The sequence below is a fragment of the Tiliqua scincoides genome, chromosome 4 (genome assembly GCF_035046505.1).
Source record: "Tiliqua scincoides isolate rTilSci1 chromosome 4, rTilSci1.hap2, whole genome shotgun sequence".
NCBI classification, from domain to species: Eukaryota; Metazoa; Chordata; class Lepidosauria; order Squamata; family Scincidae; genus Tiliqua; species Tiliqua scincoides.
This window is the reverse complement of record NC_089824.1, coordinates 23593268-23617602: the sequence shown is the minus strand read 5'-3', so window position 1 is coordinate 23617602 and position 24335 is coordinate 23593268. Positions and strand designations below refer to the sequence as shown.

Here is a 24335-nt window from a genome sequence, read left to right as displayed (position 1 = left end):
TACTCTTCTCATCAAACATGTCTGGAAAATTTCCATCTGCCTTGTCTAGGGAGCCTAAAACTAAAAAGGCATGAAAAGCAATGATGTGAAATTATATGTGATCAACTGCGTTCAAAAAGGAAAGCATGCGTCAGATGCTGGCCACATGCTTGGTTTAAGTGGAGCGCTTCTTGTACCATTTGAAACAGTGCTGATGAAGTGCTCAATCAGGGACATCTGCAAGTGCAACAAAAGGTTCTTATGCTCGGAGACCTATAGTGGAACACATGGAGTGGATGCCCCTAACTAGTACTATTTACATATATTATGGTAAAAAAAATTTTGAATTTATACATTTTTGACATACAAACTGCTTCTCAAAAATGTAAACTCCATGTAAAAGAAGAGGTGTCTGCACTTTCTTTTCATATCAGTGCAATGCTTAAAAATTTTTTCAACATTGCTGGGTGATACTGGTAGGCTCAGGAGGGTGGGGGGAAGCATTCTCCCATATATGCGATTTCACTTAACTGCTGTGAGTTCCTTTGCTTTTCTTAATCTTTGGCTAGAACTGCCTTAAGACTCAGAACCTTATTAACATTGTACTAAGTAATGTCAATTTAGTAACTTAAATTAGTTACTTATTAACTAATAAGTTAATATTAGCTAACTTAGAGCCCAATCCTGTGGTCGTAAGGCATGTTCATGGGGCTCACTGCTGGGCTCCCACCAGTGCTAGCCCAGTGCTGGGCTAGTGCAGGGCGGTCACCCGGGTTCTGCGGTAGCGTAGGAGGTGCAGGATTCGGCGGCAGCCCTTTTCGGTGCCACTGAGCCTGGGCACTCCAGGCAGTTCAGGATTAGGCTGTTAGTAACTAATATTGTAAATACTACTTAGTAACTTTGTAAATACTGTACCTTTTCTGTTCCGCACTATATGTATTTATTGCTGTTTTTGTGCATCCATACGGCCTTTACACTACAGTTGAGTCTTGGTATCCATGGGTTTTCTGTTCCCAGAACCCCCATGGATGCAAAAAATCATGTTAGATTTTTAAAACTATGTCTCTTTGTTCAGTCATTTAAAAATAGCCTTGCTTACCATTGCAGTGCAGGAGAGCAGCAGGCAGGCAATCAATCAATCAATCAATCAATCAATCAATCAATCAATCAATCAATCTCTAGGTGCTTAGAAAGGCTTTACTCCAAGGCAGCAACTGGGGAAGGAATGCGAAGAGAATGCAAAGCAAAAATGATTATCACTTCCTCTTTGCATTCTTTCACGTGCTCCAGAGGGAAGGGAGGGGTCACTTGCCTCCAAGTGAACTGAAACTAAGCTGTTCTAAGTGCCTGGAGAGAGATTGATTGATTATCCGCCTGCTGCTGTTCTCCTACATTACAATGGTAAGCAGGACTGTTGTAAAGTCCTAAATCCAGGAGGGTGCCCGCATGGCTAACGAGCCAAGTTAGAGAGGCTGTGAAAGGCAAGGAAGCTTCCTTCCATAAATGGAAGTCTTGCCCTAATGAGGAGAATAAAAAAGAACATAAACTGTGGCAAAAGAAATGTAAGAAGGTGATATGGGAGGCCAAGCGAGACTATGAGGAATGCATGGCCAGCAACATTAAGGGGAATAATAAAAGCTTCTTCAAATATGTTAGAAGCAGGAAACCCGCCAGAGAAGCGGTTGGCCCTCTGGATGGTGAGGGAGGGAAAGGGGAGATAAAAGGAGACTTAGAGATGGCAGAGAAATTAAATGAGTTCTCTGCATCTGTCTTCACGGCAGAAGACCTCGGGCAGATACTGCTGCCCAAACGGCCCCTCCTGACTGAGGAGTTAAGTCAAATAGAGGTTAAAAGAGAAGATGCTTCAGACCTCATTGATAAATTAAAGATCAATAAGTCACCGGGCCCTGATGGCATCCACCCAAGAGTTATTAAGGAATTGAAGAATGAAGTTGCTGATCTCTTGACTAAGATATGCAACTTGTCCCTCAAAACGGCCACAGTGCCAGAGGATTGGAGGATAGCAAAAGTCACGCCTATCTTTAAAAAGGGAAAGAGGGGGGACCCAGGAAACTATAGGCTGGTCAGCCTAACATCTATACTGGGTAAGATGGTGGAATGCCTCATCAAAGATAGGATCTCAAAACACATAGATGAACAGGCCTTGCTGAGGGAGAATCAGCATGGCTTCTGTAAGGGTAAGTCTTGCCTCACGAACCTTATATAATTTTATGAAAAGGTCAACAGGCATGTGGATGCGGGAGAACCCGTGGACATTATATATCTGGACTTTCAGAAGGCGTTCAACACGGTCCCTCACCAAAGGCTACTGAAAAAACTCCACAGTCAGGGAATTAGAGGACAGGTCCTCTCATGGATTGAGAACTGGTTGAAGGCCAGGAAACAGAGAGTGGGTGTCAATGGGCAATTTTCACAATGGAGAGAAGTGAAAAGTGGTGTGCCCCAAGGATCTGTGCTGGGACTGGTGCTTTTCAACCTTTTCATAAATGACCTGGAGACAGGCTTGAGCAGTGAGGTTGCAAAGTTTGCGGACGACACCAAACTTTTCCGAGTGGTGAAGACCAGAAGTGATTGTGAGGAGCTCCAGAAGGATCTCTCCAGACTGGCAGAATGGGCAGCAAAATGGCAGATGCGCTTCAATGTCAGTAAGTGTAAAGTCATGCACATTGGGGCAAAAAATCAAAACTTTAGATACAGGCTGATGGGTTCTGAGCTGTCTGTGACAAATCAGGAGAGAGATCTTGGGGTGGTGGTGGACAGGTCGATGAAAGTGTTGGCCCAATGTGCGGCAGCAGTGAAGAAGGCCAATTCTATGCTTGGGATCATTAGGAAGGGTATTGAGAACAAAACGGCTAATATTATAATGCTGTTGTTCAAATCTATGGTAAGGCCACACCTGGAGTATTGTGTCCAGTTCTGGTCGCCGCATCTCAAAAAAGACATAGTGGAAATGGAAAAGGTGCAAAAGAGAGCGACTAAGATGATTATGGGGCTGGGGCACCTTCCTTATGAGGAAAGGCTATGGCATTTGGGCCTCTTCAGCCTAGAAAAGAGACGCCTGAGGGGGACATGATTGAGACATACAAAATTATGCAGGGGATGGACAGAGTGGATAGGGAGATGCTCTTTACACTCTCACATAACACCAGAACCAGGGGACATCCACTAAAATTGAGTGTTGGGAGAGTTAGGACAGACAAAAGAAAGTATTTCTTTACTCAGCGTGTGGTCGGTCTGTGGAACTCCTTGCCACAGGATGTGGTGCTGGCGTCTAGCCTAGACGCCTTTAAAAGGGGATTGGACAAGTTTCTGGAGGAAAAATCCATTACGGGGTACAAGCCATGATGTGTATGTGCAACCTCCTGATTTTAGAAATGGGTTATGTCAGAATGCCAGATGCAAGGGAGGGCACCAGGATGAGGTCTCTTGTTATCTGGTGTGCTCCCTGGGGCATTTGGTGGGCCGCTGTGAGATACAGGAAGCTGGACTAGATGGGCCTATGGCCTGATCCAGTGGGGCTGTTCTTATGTAAAGGGATGTTTTTCCTTTAATTCAAAGGGCCCTTCTTATCAAGCGGGTGAAAAATCCATGCATAATTAGGTTATACCTGTATGCTTACACATTTGAAGCAGATGAATTCTTTCTGGTTTGCTTCCAAACTGTATCGTTTATGTATTGCTCTTTCTTTTCAAGTGATATTTCACATTTGTCTATTGGTATTGCTTTATGAAATTTTCCTTTTGGCCCAACTTGCAGAAGCTGCTGGCGGGCAGCCCAATCTTGAGCTGCCCAATGTGCAGGTCTGCAGTGGTGCTGAAAATGACTGCCGCTGCATCCTGTGTGCTCCAGGCAGCTGCAGTCTCCTTCTCAGGAAAGGGGGACTTTTGTCCCCTTCCCCTGGTTAAGCCCATTGCAGGGATACTCAATTCTATGACAACTCAAAGGTTGGTGTAGAATTCAGAGCCTCCATCAGCCCAACACAGGGGCTCTGGATCTGGTGCAGCGAAGCTCCCACACTGCTCCCTCCCCCCACCCTGCTCTCTCTCCAGCACACCTCCTCCCCCCTCCCTCCACCTTCCCCTGCCCCTGAACGCCTCCTCCCCCATGTCTCCACCTATGTTTCTGCTGCTCGGCAGCCCATGCAACTGCCGAACAGCAGAGTTCTGGTGCTCCAACCGTGCTAGGCTAGCACCAGCGCTGGGGCCTGCAAACATGCCTTATGGCACGTTTGCAACACTGCACGCCAGTGGTGAGCCGGTGTGCACTCCATAGGATTGGGCTCTAAGGCTGCAATCCTATCCACACTTACAAGGGAGTAAGTCCCTTTGATTACAATGGGACTTACTTCTGACTAGATACGCATAGGATTTGGCTCTGCTTTCCAGTAGCGGAACCAGAGGAGGCGGAGCTGTAAATCCTGCACAGCTCCGAAATGTCCCATGTAAACAGCCCCTCCCCCCCGCTCTTAGGGCCATTCCAAGGAGTTAAAGCAGCACAGAGGTTTCTCCTCTATGTTGTTTTCACCCCTGGATGGGCTTTGAGAGTGAGGGGGAGGGGCAACTTACAAAGCGAGTTTCTGAGCCATGCGGCACTTACAGCTGCATCCCCCCTCCGCCGTAGCTCCACTAGTGGTATCTTCTTGGGGAGAAATAAAATGTACCTTTTAAAGGAAGATAATGTGTAATTATAGGTGGACTAACAGGGACAACACACACAGCTAGGTATAAAATTAGAATGGAACTGAATTGTTGAATCCATTTAATATGTTTTTCACAATGGCTACATTTTACTAAATAGTTGTGCATTTGTCACGTGTTAGGGAGAAATGGCATCATTTTTTGCAACAAGTAATTAAGGGTGGAATCCTAACCAACTGTCAAGGACTGAGGTAAGGGCAACGCAGCTATGAGGTAAAGGAAAAAACATTCCCTTACCTTGAGGAGGCCTCCATGACTGCCACCCTGCTGCAGGATGCAGCACATGCCTCACTGGCGCAGCTGTGTCAGTGCCAGAAAGTTGGTTAGGATTTGGGCCTAAGTTACTATATTTTTAAATGCACATACCAACTGCTATTCCTATTGGTATACATTCAGTTCCCATTGAAATCACTGGTAGTTTTTGAAGTTATGGCTTGCATAAAAGTGCTAAAATATAAATTTAGGTGCTACCAGCGTCTGCCACACTGTATTGTGACTACAGTTTGACCTCACTGCAGTAAAGTTAGAAGTATTATACAGGATCTAAAAGCCTGACATTATGATGGGGGGGGGGGGGGTTTGATTGCAAAACCATTAAATGAGCAGTGCATCTGAAACAGTGGCTAGAATGCTGGGGGCATGGGTGGGTTTTGCTGCCCATCTCAGTGGTGTCATGCAGGACCTCAAACCCACAGAATTAAGAGGACTGCTGGTGCATATGAGCTCCTGCTGCTCCACCATGCCTCTAATCAAGCCTCAAAGAACCTCAGAGAGCCTGCTGCTTTGTACAACAGAGCAGGAAAATGTGGACAGCTTGCTGAACCACAGTGTGCTTCAGATTAGTGTTAAATGCTATTAATTTCTAAAAATTATAACCAGCACCTGACAAGCAGCATAAAATTAAATAAAATGGTGACAGAATCCATTGTTTTTGCTGCCTCTGAGATTAACTAGGGACCAATTTTTTATCGTCTTGCAGATAATGGCCACAGGCATAAAATAGCCATCAGCACTCTCTGAACAAATGTGGAGAGAGGAATACTGATTCAAAAGCTGAGAAAGCAAAGATAATACTACTGGAAATTTTTTTAAAATTTTTAATTTTTAAATTTTTTTTTGCCATTGCAAAAGAGGATAAAGCCCTACAGCCCAAGATGAATGGAAAACAGGAAGCATTGTCAAAACTTTCAATTACCAGGGTCTCTGAAAAATTGAAAAAAGAAAAAAGATCTCTTTTTATCACCGTCCTATTTAAGGAGTCTTTGACCTCCCTTAAGGCTACCCCATAAACACAGAGCAGGCCCACTGAGTTTGACTGCAACAAATGGGATCTTTCAAGGCCATTCACAACTTCGTTTCTATACTTCCAAACTGAGGAATATCTCCTTTCCTCTGCCCAAGTGAAGGGGAGCTCATCTATTCTGTTCTTAGATCAGTGTTTCTCAACAAGTAGTACAGGTACCACCCGTGGTGCTTGAGGTGGTATCTGGTGGTACTCATGGGACCCATGGACACCTGCCACTTGGCAGCAAGACCAGGAAAGCAGAGCAACAAACAGCAGTAGAGAGCTCAGTTTGGCAGGCACAGCTCCAAAGCATACTTTTCCACATTCAAAAAAGCCCTCCTGTCCACCCTGAGCCTCTTTCTGGTGTTTATTGTATCGCATCTGGCCTCCCAACCCAGAAGTAACTGATGATGTGGTCATCACCAGTTACTTCCAGTGGTACTTCACATTGGTGGACCATGTGAAGTGGTACAGCAGAGGACAAATGTTGAAAAACACTGTCCTAGACTATTATAAAAAGATCAATGAGAGGCAATCCTTTAGTGAAAAGGGTCAAAATTAGTTGGTGGTGGTGGTGTTATTTAACAGTATTTTTACACCACTTTTCAATAAAAAAGTTCATAAAGCAGTTTACCGACAAAGGGCACAATCCTGAGGCGCCCATGGGCTGACACAAGTCTCTTGTGCCGGCCCAGGAGGATCGCAAATGTGCCGTAAGGCATGTTTGCACCTCCTCAGGAGGAAGTCGAGCCAGTGCTCAGAGGTGCACCAGCCTGCGGAGGCTGACACAAGCCTCCGCGCTGGCTTTCTCGGCTTGATTTGTGTCAGCCCAGCTGGCCCAACGCAAGCTTCTGGAGTGGGTGGGGATGAGGCGGGAGGGAAGTATTCCTGGGTGGGGGGAGGGTGGGCTGGGGCAGCTCCGGGGGCGGGCAGGGGGGAGTGGGAAGCAGGGCTAGGATGTTGGATCCCAACCCTCGTTCCTGGGGACTTTGGAACGGTGTGAAACCACTCCACTCTCCTCATTCTTGCGCCACCTCAGGAGGTGGCACAAGTCCGAGGAAACCCATTGGGGCAAAGGTGCCTTACTTGGAGGTAAGGGGAAAAGTTTCCCCTTGTCTCTGGCTGAGTCGCCTTGGGCCCCTATCCTGCACTGGATACAGGGTAGGATTGCGTCCAAGGTCAAATAATTAAATGGCTCCCTGTCCCAAATGGGCTAAAAAGGTGCAGAAGAACACCAGCAAACAGCCACTAGAAAAAACTCTGTGCTGGGATGCAAAGGGTCAGTTACTCTCCCCCTGCTAAACAGGAGGAGCAAAACTAGAAAAGAACATGAGAACATAAGAACCGCCCCACTGGATCAGGCCATCGGCCCATCTAGTCCAACTTCCTGTATCTCACAGCGGCCCACCAGATGCCCCAGGGAGCACACCAGATAACAAGAGACCTCATCCTGGTGCCCTCCCTTGCATCTGGCATTCTGACATAGCCCACCTCCAAAATCAGGAGGTTGCGCACACACATCATGGCTTGTACCCCGTAATGGATTTTTCCTCCAGAAACTTGTCCAATCCCCTTTTAAAGGCATCCAGGCCAGTCGCCATCACCACATCCTGTGGCAAGGAGTTCCACAGACCAACCACACGCTGAGTAAAGAAATATTTTCTTTTGTCTGTTCTAACTCTCCCAATACTCAATTTTAGTGGATGTCCCCTGGTAGTGGATGTCCCCTGGTAAGTGGGGAAAAAATGCCTCTTGTGCAGTTAGCAAGGGATCTTCTCCTGTTAGGTAGCCAGCCATTTCATAGTTGGATATCTTGGAATCAACAGATACCAGGGAATTTGATAAGGCCGAACTCTTCACTGAATCTATTGAACCAGTACATGAGGAAAAATGGAGCACTCCCCAGATTACACAAGTTTATTTTGTGTGTCTGCACCTGTCAGTTTGTGCACACGTGAACTGCAAGATTCTTTGCTGTTTTCTGCATAAACCATTTTACTGCAGTCAACCTATCCCTTCATTGTTTTTTCAGGAAAGCACAAAGGGAGGTAGGTGGTAGTACCTTAAAACCCCCAGGGTAAACAATGTAAAATAGGCATTTGTTGCCAAATCTTTTTAAGTGACTAAACTGCATCTTCCTTAATAATTGAGTTTTGTGAGGAAATCTGTAACTTTCTTTTGCTGTTTTGACCCATTGCTGGGATTGGTATTTTCAAGATTCCTCATTGCTTTTGTTCAAGGGGTTTATATGTCTTTTCAGTGCCTATTGGTTTAAACATTAGACTCCAGAGTTACTTATGTAACATTATAACTTTTCATTTACTCCTTGGCAAAGTTTTCATGCGAACACCTTAAAAAACATATCATGGACCTCGATTTTAACCAGTGTGGAATGGAATTCATATAATAATGGAGCATACATTTACAACCTAAAATATCCAAATTATACCTACTAAGATTTATTATATGAACATTCTATTCAAAGTGTGGTGCTGTTTCAGTTTTGTTTTGTTTTTTAGCCTTTAAAATGTATATTTGGACTAATGGCAGAGATGGAAATGTAGAACAGAAGGGCATGATGAATATTTACTCAGAAGAAATGAGGGTCTAAATCTGTAGCTGTACTTTACTTCTACTACAGGGTGATAAGCAAAGTTCTAGCTGACCAGGAAAGCATCATCATACCGTATTTTTCGCTCCATAAGACGCACTTTTTCCCCCCAAAAAAGTGGGGCCCCGCCCCCTGCCCGCTCTGCTCGGCTCCGCTTCCCAGGAAAGTGTGGGTGGGGTGGCAGTCTCACTGTGCAAGCCTGCGTGTCTACTCAGAAGTAAGTCTCAGCATCACTGGGGCTCACTCCCAGGAAAGTCTCAGCATCACTGGGGCTCACTCCCAGGAAAGCGTGGGTTGGGGTGGCAGTCTTGCTGAGCAAGCCCGCGTGTCTACTCAGAAGTAAGTCTCAGCATCACTGGGGCTCACTCCCAGGAAAGTCTCAGCATCACTGGGGCTCTCTCCCAGGAAAGCGTGGGTTGGGGTGGCAGTCTTGCTGAACAAGCCCGCATGTCTACTCAGAAGTAAGTCTCAGTGTCACTGGGGCTCACTCCCAGGAAAGTGTGGGTGGGGTGGCAGTCTTGCTGAGCAAGCCAGCGTGTCTACTCAGAAGTAAGTCCCATTAGAGTCAGGGGGGCTTACTCCCAGGAAAGCCTCTCTCCGCCTGCCAAGCCTGGAGCATCACATCCTCTCTCCCCCCAAGCCTGGAGCATCACAGCTTCTCTCTTCCCCCCCCCCCAAGCCTGGAGCATCACAGACTCTTGCTCTCCCCCCAAGCCTGGAGCATCACAGCTTTTCTCTTCCGCCCCCCAAGCCTAGAGCATCACAGACTCTTCCCTCCCCCCAAGCCTGGAGCATCACAACTTCTCTGCAACACAAACACTTTCCCCCTCTATCACACACACAGGCTGCCCCCTTCACTTACACACACAGATGCTCTGCCCCCCCCACTCACACAGCAGGGGAGGGGCACTTTCACTCACCTCATCCAGCATCTGAATGTAAGCCCCCCCCATCACAAAGAAAAAACTGTCTCCTTGGTCAGAATGCCAGTGTTTGCTTATTGCACAAGCCCCAGGTAAGGCTCGTTTCTCACCATAAATCCAGAGGTTTGTTGTGTCTTGAGAATTCAAGTTGTGGTTAGACTTTTCACTTGTTAATTTGTATTGGAATCACGGAAGAACTGGCGAGGAGGTAGATGTGGTGTCAGCAGTGGCCCCTTTAAGGATGCCTGGGCATCCAGCAGAGTGTGCTGCACAGCTGCAGCCACTGGAAGGCAATAGGGTCCTCAGGGATATAAGGAGTACCAGAGGCAGAAAGGGTTTGTGGGTTTTGAAGGAGTGCAGGTTGGAGGTAGGAGACGAGACGAGACGGACTGGGTTTATTGAATTTGGAATCTGACTGTGGATTGTGACTGGACTTGGATACCCTGATGGATTTGACTGACCTACCTGGAACCTGACCTTGGACTGTAATTTGGCTTATTGGCTCTGGACTCTGATTTGGTAACTCTGATTGATGGGACTGATTTACTTGGTATCTGTGGACTGGAACTGGACTCACTTTTGCTTGCTGCACTGGTGAGTTGCACAAGGGGGACTGATCAGCCTTAAGCGGGCACGAGGCCCAGTGGATTGGAATTTAGCAGAACATCATTGTAGCAGAAAGATAATGTGATCCCCTATTTGTGTGCACCTGCTTTTGTGAGCTTCATAAATTCTGACTCTAGCAATGATGAGTTCTTGGGGTTTCCAGAAAACTAGAGTACTCAAACCTTTAAGTCTCTCCATTTGTTAATGACAGTGATAATGGTTCTTAATGCCACTGTTGACTGCTGTTCACTTTACATGGTTCAAATGTTATTCTGTTATAGTTTATTAAATATTTTATTACACTATTTGGTTTAGAATATTTTTTTCCTTGTTTTCCTCCTCTAAAAACGAGGTGCGTCTTGGAGCGAAAAATACGGTAATTGCTCTGAACCCAGGCTTTGAGTGGCTATCAATTTTGTAGAGAAGTTCAACCATCCAAAGCTGAAGGTGCTTTTTACATACTTGGGAGATTTGTTAGGTATGCAGAAGTATTTAAGTGTGTAAATTAAAAGAAAAACACTCACATACACTCAATAATGTGCAGCATAAAATTTCTCTGTATGTCCTTTTGAGTGAACATATACTCGATTCAACTTTCTCATATATCCCTCCAGTTTAGAAAGATGGGGTAGAAATTAAAAAAATATATATATTATCATATTCCCAATGCTTCACATTTCCATATCAACTCTAGAAAATACTTTTTGCTCACCCAGAAATCTTCTTTAAGAGGCATGCTTTTTTCTTTTGCAGTCCAATCCTAACCTGCCCTGGAACTGACAGGCCAAGTGGCCTGAGCCATATCCAGCACAGGTTAGGAGGTGGCTGGAGCACAATTTGGAGCAGGGGGATATTTTTCCCCTTACCCCATGTCATGCCTCACCCCCATGGGTCTACTCTGATTTACATCAGTGAAATCACTGGTGCAAATCAGCCTGGTGTAACACCAGGTTGGCTGGGAGGGATAGTTTGGATTTGGCATAAGATGCTGAGGCCGGTCCCAACCCCCTTCTAGACCCAGTCTGCGCACCAGCTTGGATGAATTATAAAGGAAAATGTCCATAATCTCTTGAGAAATCGGATAATACCCAAAACCAAAAATACAGTAACACCACGGTAATATGAACTAGCTTTTCTTGGACCCAACGTAAGTGGGTCGTCCTTTGGCACTTCATTTTGTTTAACTTTTCCAGTTCATATACTCATCTGCCTATCCTCCCCCCTCCAAGTCGTAACGTTTTGCATTGCAAGGTTTTATTTGTTTGATCATTCACTGGAATGTGTTATAATTACAAACCTAAGATTTATAATAAAAATATTTTTTAATGAAAGTATGCTTGTTGCCTTCCCACTTCCTCAAACCAGTTCCCTATTTTCTCTTTTTTTGACATGTTCTCAACTTTACCACCCCATGTTACAGGCATGAATTGATAAAAGAAGAATAAGTTTATATAAAGTTAGGGTAAAATAAAAGAACAGGTAGTTTACCCTTAACAAATTGTTTGAGTTTTTTTGTTTGTTTGCATGCTTGTGTTGATAAAGAAAGAACTGAGAAATCACTAATCATTTCGGTTACTTATGCAGCCTTACAAGTTCACCTAAACTGTATTGAAACACATAATCAACTGAAATGCAACTATGTTCATCAACTGAGTTACAGAATTATAGACTGAGTTCATCAGCTGTTATAGACATCATCTTCAGTATCTACCTATGAGCAGTGTCTGTGCCCAACAGCACCCATTGAAGCTTAGTATAATCTGACTCGAATTAAAATACTAAATCCACATGCGTCATAATTTATAAACGATCAATTATGTCATGGCAATTTATACATTCATTTATTTTATCCTGCTATTCATCCAATAAGTTATAATTTAAAAAGTTTTTTTTAAAAACCCATTTGGTCTTTTAGGGTACAATCCTATCCTGCACTGGAACAGGTAAGCCAAGAGGCTTGTGCTGTATCTAGCTCAGGATAGGAGCCCAAAGCGGCTCAACTTTCTCCTTACCTCCGAGTAAGGCGCCCTGGCCCCTATGGGTCTCCTCAGACTTGCGCCACCTCCTGAGGTGGCACAAGTCTGAGGAGAGCAGAGCAACTTGAAGCCACTCCGAACTCCGCGGGGACAGGGTTTGGGATCCAGCATACACGCACACACACACAAGTATCTTCAACATTTGTCATCACAAATAAGTAAGCTGCTTTGGGCACTCCATTGTTGGGGTGGAAGCAGCATATAAATTTATTTAAAAATAATTTTCTGCAGTGCAATCCGAAGCAGACTTCCTAAAAAGTAAATACCACTGTGTTCAATGAGACATTCCCAGGAAAGTGTGATTAAGATTGCAGGCTTACAGTCCAATCCTCTGCTCCCACTGCCCAGGGCTGCAGTGGCGCCAAAAATGGCTGCTCCTGCATCCTGTGCACTCTACAGGCAGTACTGGTGGCTCCTTGGGAGAAGGGGACTTTTGTGGCAATGGGGCTACTCAATTCTGTGTCGACCCAAGAGTCGGCATAGAATTTTGAGCCTCCGTGTCAGGCCAGTGGCCCAAAACAGAGGCTCAGGATCCGGTGGAGGTCCCGCCTCTCTCCTGCCCTGCTCCCTCCCCCTGGCACGCCTCCTCTCTACCCACCTCCCCCCACCCCGGAATGCCTCCTCCCACCTCCCCCCACACCTCCATCTACCTCTCTACTGCCTGGCAGTCCTGCCTTATAGCACGTTTGCAACAGTGCACACCAGCGGTGAGTGGGCGCTCACTGTATAGGATTGGGCCCTTAGTTATTTGCATTAAAATAAGGAAGAATCAAGAAAAGTGAAAATTGGTGTTCTAGAAAATCTATCACACTATTGCTGCTGGTAAGTTTTACAAGATTCCCAGAATTTTGCTTCATTTCTAAATCTTGTATTGCAACATATTGTTCTGCTCCCTAGTACCACATATGCCAGAAACCTTAAAGGGGACAATACATTCTAATACCAAGAATAAACTTTGGCCAATGCTACTTGCTTTAACAGTAATCAGTAAAAAGGCAGAATGATTTGGGTATCATTTCTGCATAGAAGGTAGAGGAGGAAGAAAAAAAAATATGTTTTAAATAGTGTGCCAACATGAAACAATATATGTTAGGCTCAAATGCCTTGTAAAAATAAAGAACAAATCTACTTTTTACAGAAAATAGGAAGTACTTCTACAAGTGTAATTGTTGTCATTAAATATTTAGTTGCCATTACCATAACAGCATGCCACAAAGCTTTTTGTCACTGGAAAATGAAATAAGGGCTGAAGATCAGATTTCATTGTAATTGCAGCTTCAAAACATTGGTTGATTTCTTTTGAACTTGGGAAGTGAAACTGACTTTTAATAACCCTATTTCTGAATAAATGCAAAAGAAGGCTGTCGGTAGATGAATATTACCACTGAGTATTCCAGCAAACAGAACAGTAAAATTATCGTTAAGAGGGACAAATTTAAAAATAATAAGTGAAAATATTGTGACTAGATAAAGAGATGCCTCACTGAACATTCAATTTAGTTGATAAAATGAATGCATTAGAACTACCATTAAAAAAGCAACAGCTCTGCAGTATGTACTTATAAATATAGCATCCCCTCGTATCTGCAGGGATTCTCTTCTGCCCTGCCCCCATGGATATGGAAACCATGGATATGGGGAAACCTATGTAAACCCCCCTGCTCAAATCACCTTTATTCTTGCTTAGCAGCACTTGAAGTACAGGTGCCTCTTGCTTAACCAAGCAATGTTCTTGTTTCACTGAAGAATGTGACATGCAGGCAACCAGCCTGAACACTACAGGGAGGAGATTAACAGAAGGTTATCAGGAAGCAGGTCAGTTTCTGCTTCCTGTTAGTTTCAGTTAGTCTCTTTCTAGTTGCCTGCATGTCCTGTTCTTCAGTGAAGCAAGAATGTTGCTTGGTTAAAACACAAACGAAGGTACCATAATGGCTGAGGGCAGGGGGTAAATCCGTGGAATACTGAATTTACTGTTGTAGAGGGGACTCCTGTACATAGTGCTGCTATACCACAAGGAGGTACTGTTTGCTACTCTGGTCACATTTTAAGGGCCATTTTTCTAAACAGCATAATTCAAACAAAAACTGAAGTGCTGAGAAATCTAATTGCAGGTGGACCCTTGTTATCCGCGAGAGTTCCATTTCTGGAAACCTTGTGGATACTGAATTCTGTGTGAAATCAAATCATGTGAATTTTGGGGTCCCCTGAGCAGGTCCCCCTGTGCACAGCCTCCATGGGTCTCAGAATGGCTTCTGAAATTCCTAGAAGGTCACTTCCAGTTTGCAAGAACGTGTTCTCAAATATACTTATCTGCCAGAAACAGTGCTTGAACTATTAGCAAAAAGTTAGGGGGCCCTTAATGAAACCCACATCCTCTGACATGTACCATTTCTGAGTTAAGTTATATATAAATATAGAAACATCTGGGTAAAAAAAGGAAACATTTAATGTGCCAACAGTGCCAACCACTTCTGATTATCTGCACTAAAGTGGTAGAAATTGTGTGTGTACTGATGAGCTTTGTTTTTGGAATTTTACCCTGTAGCAAATCCCGTCTTCTGCTTTGTTCCTAAGCTCTGATTGTGAGAAGATGAGTCTAGAAAGAAAATCCCAGCCACCTTCACCATGTTGGGCTCATCTAGCAAAGAATCCTCTAGGATAGTGGTTTCCAAAGTGGTGGGTTGTGTCCCACCATAGGGAACCAAAACTGGGCCATTCCACCTTAAGGGGAGTAACCCAGTAATGGGTGTACCAACAGCACCATAGCCATTCCTCCTTAAAGGGAGTGGCCCATTAATGGATGTCCCCTTACCTGCAGGGTCCTGCTGGCTTTGGGGAGGGTCTGGAGGCCTTCAGACCCCCCCCCCGCAGGCTTCCCCAATGCTAGATATTGCTCCATTCAGAGATCGGAGTGTACTTCCAGGGATCTGAGTGTGCTCTGATCCCCAAACGGCGTGATTTCAAGCATCGAGGAGGCAGATAAGTGGCAAAATCCCTGGGTTCTGAGGTGCTGCAATTGCTGTGGAGCCACTGGGATACCCCCAGCCCAGCTGCGGACCTCCAAAACCCCATGTCCAGGGCAAAGCTCTGCGATGGTGCCCCCCTGCGGGTTATTGTGAGGTTACTTCTGTGAGGTTCCCCGACGCTATAAACTGTGCTTCCGGCAAACCGGAAGCACAGTTTCCACCCCCATCAGGAGCCTCAGAGAGGCTTCCACGGAGTCCCAGCAGCTGGTGCCTGGGGCATTTGCCCCAGGGCGGCCAATGGCAGGCACGCAACTACCCCAGGCTCCTTGTTGTTGGCAACCTTCAGTCTCGAAAGACTATGATCCACCCTCACAAATATTTACCTGTGGTCCCAAAGTCCGAGTAGGACTTTGGGAACCACTGCTCTAGGAAAAGGATATCAGTCAATTAAGATCTAGGGTAGATAGTACAGGATGGCAGATGATGCACACTGGATTATTTCACTATCCAAAACTCCTCTTAATGAGTGAAATGTCTGCACCACTCAGCAGCTGCACACATGTACAGTGCTGATAGGCGTGTCCCCAAACAGTTGCATATCAAAGCAAAGATTCCCTACCCAGCAGGATCACTCCATGGTGGTTCACTGCCTGTGGGGGTTATTTTTAGTTGCTCTAGGAGAGAGGTGGGCACCAAGAGGAGGAGCCGAAGCAGCCTTTTCTCCCTTCATAATGTGAGCTTTAAGGTAATGGCCCATCTCTAACTGTGTTGGCTAACAACCCTAGTAAATCTGAATAGATAATGAATATATCAAGCAATGCAGAACTGGTGACCAGACCGCTCTCCTTAGCCAGAACATGCAGCCTCAGAGATAAATAATGGCAATGGGGGAGCAGGAGGGGGTAAAAGTCCCAGGCGCCTTTAGAGCGGCAGCACCACACCCACTGTGGCGCAGCCTCTGCCCTCTGCAGTGCCACTGCTGCCTCCGTCCAACCTTCAAAAATGGTAACTAACAGGTCCATCACTGAAGATAGAGGTAATCAAAGGAGCCCTTGCACTCCCTGTAATTCAAGCACTGACCATGTAATAATTAAAACTCAAGGGGGATTCAACTGATCAATTCAGTTTCATCCAAAGTAGTGGTTTAGGGAGCTTTTATCATTGCAATCACTATTTGTATCAATATCCACTTGGACCTGGGTATTGTACAATGTGATTAGTGCTATGGTACTTTTGACAAGCCACACCTTGTTACTATAAACTGCCAATATTTGTACCCCTTCATATAATGCTGTTGCGGGTGGATTCCAACACAAACTAATTGTAAACACCTGAAAATTAGATTACTTTCCCTCCAAATCTGTCAGTAAGGTTGTTGGTAGTCTAATTTATCACCTTCAGTATAATGAAACTTCTTTTCCTATCATATATCTTTTCCTATCTGCATTGTTACTCAAATGCTCCTGCAAAAAAAATAAACATTATTCATAGCAAACAAGAATATTTTCTAGAAATATGTCATGTAGTCATTTTTTGTACTCTGAAGTATTTTAAATTTAGAAGAGTTGCTTCATTTTTTAATAAAGATAATTGTCCTGTATAATGTTGTCTTTCTGAAAATTTGAGTCATTATTTGCCATGCCTCTGTTTTCCCTGGGGTTTCTACTAGAAGCACTAAGTGCACAAACTAGCTAAAGTTAGGTGCACTTTTAGTGCCAATGTAGGCTTGACACTGGAAATCTATGTATAGGGTCTCAGTGGTTACAGGGACCTCCGGGCAGCAGAGAGGTAGGTGAGGGTGTGGGGGCAGGCAGGGAGGAGGTGTTCCGGGGCAGGAGGAGGTAGGTGGAGGGCGGGGAGAGGATGGGGAAGGGGGAGGGAGCAAGACAGGAGGGAGATAGGACAGCTCCACCGGATCCTGAGCCTCCATTTCAGGCCACTGCCATGGAGGCTCAAAATCCTATCCCGACCCTTGGGTCGACATAGAATTGAGTGCCGGGAGCACAGAATTGAGCTGCCAGTCAAGAGAAAAAGACAGGTATTGCAAATACCTTCCTGCCTTTTCCCTTCTATTAAGCAGTTTCTCAGTGGGACAAGAGTAGTTTACATTGCGAGGAGCATGGGAAGAAAGAATTAAACACTCATTTCTAGGGTCCTAGAATGCTGCTTTACTGATCTCCAAACCAGCCCCATGGGCTACTAAAAAGAAAAATGACAACCATAGATACCTTATGTGTTAGCTTGACTGTCAATCCCATTGATTTAATGCTTAATTCCTTCCAGTTGAAACCAATGAGACCACTGCTTAAAGAATTGAATGTCTTTCAAGAATACAGAATTTATTTTGTAATAAGCACTTAATCAGTATAATAACAGACACACAGTGTGCCATGCATAGAACATAGTAGTGGAAAGACAGATTTCAAAACTGTCTCTGTATGTAGAATGGAAGCTAAGAATTATGGTCCCTATGTTAAAAGTTGACTTTCTGCATGTTGCTTTTAAAGCTGGTGAAATGCATCAGATACCTTAAAACTATTAACTTTATACTTGTGCATGTAACGTGCAGTTCATATTTTGCAGGATTTTATTACAACCTTAAGGATGGGCAGCCCAGTCCTATCCTGCACTGGAACAGGCAGACCAACTGGCTTGCGCCGTATCCAGCGCAGGGTAGAAGGTGGCTGCTGCACAACACAACACAGAGTAAGGGATTTATTTCTGCTTACCTCGTGTAGCACTGCAGGCACCCCATGGGGCTACTTGGGTCTGCGCCAATGAAATCGCTGGTGCAGTCTCAAGCAGCCTGGTGCAACGCCAGGCTGGTCAGGAGGGGGCAGGTTAGGATACAGCCTATATTATATAACATAGCTATTATTATATAACAGTTATATATTATATTATATATTATATATATTATATTATATATTTATATATATATGTAATATATAATTATATAATATATTATGTTATAATAGTAACAGTTATATTAGCTATTGTTTCATGATATTTTTCACTGTTTTAGTAGTAATTTCATTTTTTCTTTATGAAAACCTCTTTTGAAAAGTTATTTAGAAATGTTTTAAATAACATAAAGTAAAAATAAATTCCAAATTAGAATGAAATGCTGTAGTTAGGACACTTGTAGAATAAGTAGGATCCTGTTCATTTTGCAAGGGTTTTATAAAGTTAAAATATTGGTACAGTGAAGGTTTCAAAAGCAGGCTGACTTATAGCTGCGCTGACTGCCACTGTCTACTAATTGGTCTATCATTTACAGTATCGATCAGGTCGGGATCCACAACGAGGCTCAGACAATGTTTCCAACAAGTCTTCAGACAGTGATGTCAGTGATGTGTCTGCAGTATCGAGGACCAGTAGCGCCTCCCGCTTCAGTAGCACAAGCTACATGTCTGTGCAATCAGAACGACCCAGAGGGAACAAGAAAATTAGGTAAGAAGCGATGAAGACACTCGCTTGAGATTGTAGATCTCTTTTCTGTGGATTCCACTTAGTTCAAGCACTGCATGACAGCTTCCAAAGGCTTTCCAAAGCATTATACTTTTCATGACAGTCTTTTCCATGTTAGCAATTTGGGTTATACACCTCCAAGATGCCTGTATTATTGGCAGTTCAAGATTTAGGGCTCAATCCTATCCAACTTTCCAGCACCATTGCAACCACAAGGTAAGAGAACAAAGATTCCCATACCTTGAGGAGGCCTCCGTGACTATCCCAAGACCGCAAGATACAGCGGCATACACTCCCTTAGCACCGTTGCATCCATGCTGGAAAGTTGGATAGGATTGGGCCCTTAATCAGTGTTTGAAAATACAATTTTAAGGCCTTACTTTGCGGAAAGTAGCAAAAAGTTGCAGATTATAGCAAAAAGTACACGTTCATTTATATTAGGGATAGGAAAACTCTCTAAATGAAAAGCGTTTACATGCTAAAACCATTTTGAGACTTGGTAAATGCCTTTTCCAGCTCTCCCATCCCTCAAAGAATCTCTCTCCTCCTTCCACCCTCTTCACAATGCTTTATTTGTTCAGTGGCAGCGTAGGAGGGGGCTCCTTTCTTCCTGTCCTGCTTCTTGTTTCCCTCAGCCTTTGTTGCTCTAGACACAGGATGCCATGATTACAATGTGCTACACCATAGACCTCACAAAGACTACTATCATCTTCCTTTTTTCCAGTTTGGAGAGAAAAAAAACATCAAAAACCTTCAAGTGGTACAGTGTAAGCATGGCATGCTGCTTCCGGACTGTTGAGGGGAGGGGAGAAAGATGCCCTGTATTGCTGCTTTCATAAGTAAAGGGTGTGTTTGGAGAGTGGAAGGTTGGTGAAAAGGGCTGGTGAGGAGAGTCCAAGACTCTTAGAGCTCTTGCTTGGAAACTGACTTTTTAAAGTTCACACCTTTACATGTACGCATGGTGAGGAAATAGAAATGCTTGCATGCTCTTGCCGTAGCTACAACATATAGATGATCATCAACATGCATGGGCTAGTTCAAAAATCCTTCCACCTTCCAAAAAGGGGGAGAAGGTCACAAAACACCTACAGATGTACACAAACATTCATTTTTCCTTTTATGGACTGTAAAGGGAACAAAGCTAGCCCCCCAAAATTCAGTCCTGGAGAGACTGAAAACATATCTCATTGATTGACAGGATTATGGTGTCATCATTCAGTTCTTTGAGGAATCTAGCACTGCTATAATACATTTGGTAAGAGTTTCCACACTTCCTCCTTAATAATTGTAATGTCATTTGCCAGGCACCAAAATCTTGTCAGATCTTTAAAAAAAGCCAGGATGGTATAGTGGTTTGGGAGCTGGACTTAGACTTGTAAGAACTAGGTTCAAATCCCCACTTAACCGTGAAAGCTTTCTGAGTGATCTTGTTCCAGTCATTGTAACTCAGCCTCACCTGCCTCACAGGATTGTTGTGAGGACAAAAGGAGGGGAGCAACTATGTATACCACCCTGAGCTCCTGGTAGGAAGGACAGTATAAAAATGTGAAAAATTAAAAAAAAGTGATCAAGTCAATGGTAGGGTTTTTTTAAACTAAAAATAGTATGGTTGGGGTTGTGGTCAGTATAAAAATTGTGGTAGAGGCAAAGTCCCTAAAGCCCCCCACTGCAGTTTCACTTCATTTTGCACTATCAATTCAAAACTCCTCCCCCCAAATCAGGCCGTGTTGTGCATTTAGGCTCATGTCTAGTTTGGCCCTTAGTGTCTCCTGTTCTGCACTCATGTTTAACTGCTCACAACTCAATGTCAGAGCTGAGAAACCATGGTTGAGACAAGTTTAACCTTTTACAGCCCATTTTGATTCAGTTTTTCACTAAATAGCTTAAACAACTTAAATCTTTCAATAGTGTCCGGGCTGCATCAGGTCTCTCCCCCAGTTTCTCTTCTCAGCCATTGAGTCCTGGAGAGCAAACATCTGCTACGTGAGGAGTTTCATTACCATTTCTGGGAGAAAGGATTTTCCTGGAGGCATTTGCTACAGAAAATGACAACTGGGGAGGAAAATTTGTGGCCCCTGGAGGGTAAGCAAGAATTTTAACACTTCATATATCCCTCCTCTGACATTTTAGGTTAGGGGTGCCCAAACCCCAGCCCTGGGGCCACTTGCGGCCCTCGAAGCCTCTCAGTGAGGCCCTCAGAGAGCCCCCAGTCTCCAATGAGCCTCTGGCTCTCTGGAGATTTGTTGAAGCCCGCACTGGCCCGACGCAACTGCTCTCAGCATGAGGGCAACTGTTTGACCTCTTGCGTGAGCTGTGGAATGAGGGCTCCCTACACTGCTTGCTGTTTCATGTCTGTAATGCAGTAGCGGCAGCAAAGGAAAGGCCAGCCTTACTTTGTGCAAGGCCTTTTATAGGCCTTGAGATATTGCAAGATCTTCATTCATTCATAGAAGTTCATCTTTAATATATTCATTTATGTTAACTTATGTAAATTTATTCAAATTTTAAATGTAAATTAATTATTTTTCCCACTGGCCCCCGACACCATGTCAGAGAGATGATGTGGCCCTCCTGCCAAAAACTTTGGACACCCCTGTTTTAGGTTCACAAACAAGTTTACATTTCAAAAAAAGCTTCTTTCCATTTTTCATAAAAATTATGCAGGGTGTAGTAGCAGCTACCATTCTTGTAAAACAAAGGTGATTTCTTAATAAGACTACAGGTGAAATTGGAGAGATAGCAAAAATCTCAAATACCAAGAATACTATCCCCAAAATGAGTGGGGGTGCTTATGGTTTGGTTGAAGTTTAATTTGTGGAGGGGCACAGAACCCTGGAATTTGTTTTCCTGCCACAGGCCTTAACATTTATACAGTTATAATGAAGAATCTTATGAAAGTCTAAGTGCCTCTCCTCAAGGACCACTAACTTCTTCATGTCCCCGCCTACCTCCCCACCCAAGAAGGCTAACAATCAATTTCCACAGACAAATTTCACACTGGGTAAAGAAAATTTTCTTTTGTCAGTCCTAACTCTCCCAACACTCAACTTTAGTGGATGTCCCCTGGTTCTTGTGTTATGTGAGAAGGAAAAGAATTTCTCTCTATTCTCTCTATCCATCCCCTGCATAACATGTCTCAATCATGTCCCCCCTTAGGCACCTCTTTTCTAGACTGAATAGCCCCAAATGCGGTAGCCTTTCCTCATAAGGGAGGTCCCCCAGCCCAGTAATCATTTTGGTTGCTCTCTGCGCCTTTTCCATTTCCACTATATCCTTTTTTAGATGTGGCGACCAGAACTGATTGCAATACTCCAGGTGTGGCCTTACCATTGATTTGTACAACAGCATTATAATATTAGCTGTCTTATTCTCAGTACCTTTTCTTTTTTAAATTTTTTTTAAATACACGCAAACATACGCTACAAACACATACACCACAAACAATAGAGGTTGCAAGATACCATCTACCAAATTGTTTAATACATCATTCTACGTTCCTAATCTACTATTCTCCTACTTTTTACTATTCTCAGTACCTTTTCTAACAGATTTCTGCATTTTGAAAATGCAAGGAAGGCATTGATTGGAAAATCTGTATGCTTTCAGAGCCAGTAGGTGTAAGTTGTAATTGTGGTGCGTTCTCCCCCAGAATGATCCCTTTACACATTTTGCCAAAGCATACCTCCCCATTTTTTTTCCAGCATCACAGCATAACTTAATTTACCATTCCAACCAATCAAAGATTCATAGAGACATTACCCGACAGATTTGTGGGCTATTCTCTTGCTCTGGTTAGGGTACTCCTCCATTAGTTAAATATGGAAAATTTGATACATTTGTATAACAAGTTTGTAAAACAATACCCAGATTACTAGAGAAAACTGAAGGAAGATTTACACATCTGTCCTTTGAAATAAGTTACTCTAAAATGAATACAGTATTACTGTACTAACTAGGCAGCTGAAACTTCGTAATAATTTATCTTATGCTAATAACCAAAGAGGGATGGCTTGCCAATAAACCATAGTGAGCCCCTGCATGGAACACTGGCGGAGGTGGCCACGCTTTCCCCCATTGCCCCACACTTACTTGATGTTGCTCTCAAAAGCTACCACTGTTGTTAAGTGGCTGCTCTCTCATCTCAGTGCTAGCCACCCTCTGCTGAAAAGGCAAAGCTTGGAACCAAAGGACCAGAAGGAAGTAGAATGGTTGCTCTAGCTGACCACATCTCCACCCCTCCCTTCTGGTCACCTTTCCTTCTCTCTGCTTTTTCAAAAGCAGAATAGGTGACTGAGAGCACTGCACAATAATGACAGTACACATAAATGTGTGTCAAGTGGGAAAGAAAAGAGTGGAAAGTGGGGACAGCATTAAGGCAAAATTCAGGCATCACATAAGCTTGGGGCAATAACTGAGCCCCTAGCACTAGCTGTATGTCTTACTGACTGTCCAGCAGTTTCACACAGGGAGTGAAGATTAGCAGTGGTTTCCTAGAAAGCTGGCTCAATACCTTCAATACTCTTCAATGAACTTTAGGGATTGTAGACAAAACACAAATGATTGCCCCGTAATAGAGTCTAGCATGGGATGCAACGTATGCCTGTGGGAATTTCATTTTCCCCATCACACATTTGAATTGACCTTGGGAAGTAACCAGAAGTAATTTTAAGCATTTTTGTTCTGCACACCTGAGATTGTCTGTCATATGCAAACATAGAGATGGCATATAATCTGTCATACATACAGGCCTGTCGTATCTGCTGTTTAGGTACTCCTGGGAAAAATGACCTTGCCTTAATTAGTGCCTAGATTATACCCAAGAATTAAGCAGCATGTTTGTTTGTGTCACTGCTTCATTTCATTTCTTGTTTGACCTTTCCATTCAATTTCTTTTTTGCTTAGTGAATGCATGTTAGGCTTCTGTCCAGTTTTCCTAATTTGCCTCTATCTTCTTTTTTTGTTTGCATGCTTCTTCAATGTTTGTTAACTTCAGAAGATCAAGTGAGGAAAGAAAAGAGGGAGGGGAGGAAGGGCATGGGGAAGTATTCCCTGAGGAGGAGGAAGAGCAGGAGGAGGAAGAGGAGGTGAATCAGGAACTTGAGGAAAAGATGAAGGATGAACAAGTTGATGAAAAGGGGGAAGGGGAAGCAGTAACAGAGAACTGTGATAAGGAGGAAAACAGAGAACCAGAAGAAGATGGAGGGACCCAAGATGTTGAAACTGAGGAAGGGACAGAATCAAGCGATAAAGAGAAATTGCAAAGAACATATTCACAAGATGATCTCAGGTAAAATAGATATCCATTTGTTAACAAAGTTATAATTATTATTTTCCCTAATCCCTGAACCTTATTCCATGCACCTCTTTTATCCTTTGCAATAGCTTGTTATATATATTCCCTTTGTCTCACCATTTTTAAGTTCAACCTTTACATTTTAATAGTTGAGCAAATGTTCTCTTTGTTGATGCTTTGACTAAGAAATTAAATGTTAGCCACTTCAGCCATGCTATATGGCATAGTGATCAAGAGCGTGAGTTATGAGCTGGTCATCCTTTCTTAAAATCATCCAGAAACGCACTAGGTAGCTTTAGGAAAGTCATTCTCATTCATATATGAAATAGTCAGTTTTCAGAGTCATCACACCTTATGTTTAACAGACCGTAGGGTTGGAGCTATGCAGATATACTTGATTTCTGTACCGGTAGAGTCTATCCGCATTAGTTCTGTTCTGTGACTTGG

General features: G+C 43.8%; 1 protein-coding gene across 28 annotated transcripts in view; it reads left to right on the top strand.

Moving 5' to 3' along the window:
- Nucleotides 1-24335, top strand: part of RIMS2 (regulating synaptic membrane exocytosis 2) — a 513992-nt gene that overhangs the window by 433852 nt on the left and 55805 nt on the right. For 10 of the 28 annotated variants that reach the window (XM_066624817.1, XM_066624816.1, XM_066624819.1 and 7 more), the window contains one exon: nucleotides 18405-18577. The exons of 16 other annotated variants lie outside the window; for them this stretch is intronic. In XM_066624817.1, coding sequence (XP_066480914.1) covers nucleotides 18405-18577 — 173 coding nt within the window. Of the gene's footprint in view, nucleotides 1-18404; nucleotides 18578-23588; nucleotides 23883-24335 lie in introns of all 28 variants that reach the window. 2 more of the 28 variants (XM_066624814.1, XM_066624811.1) reach the window with 2 other exon arrangements.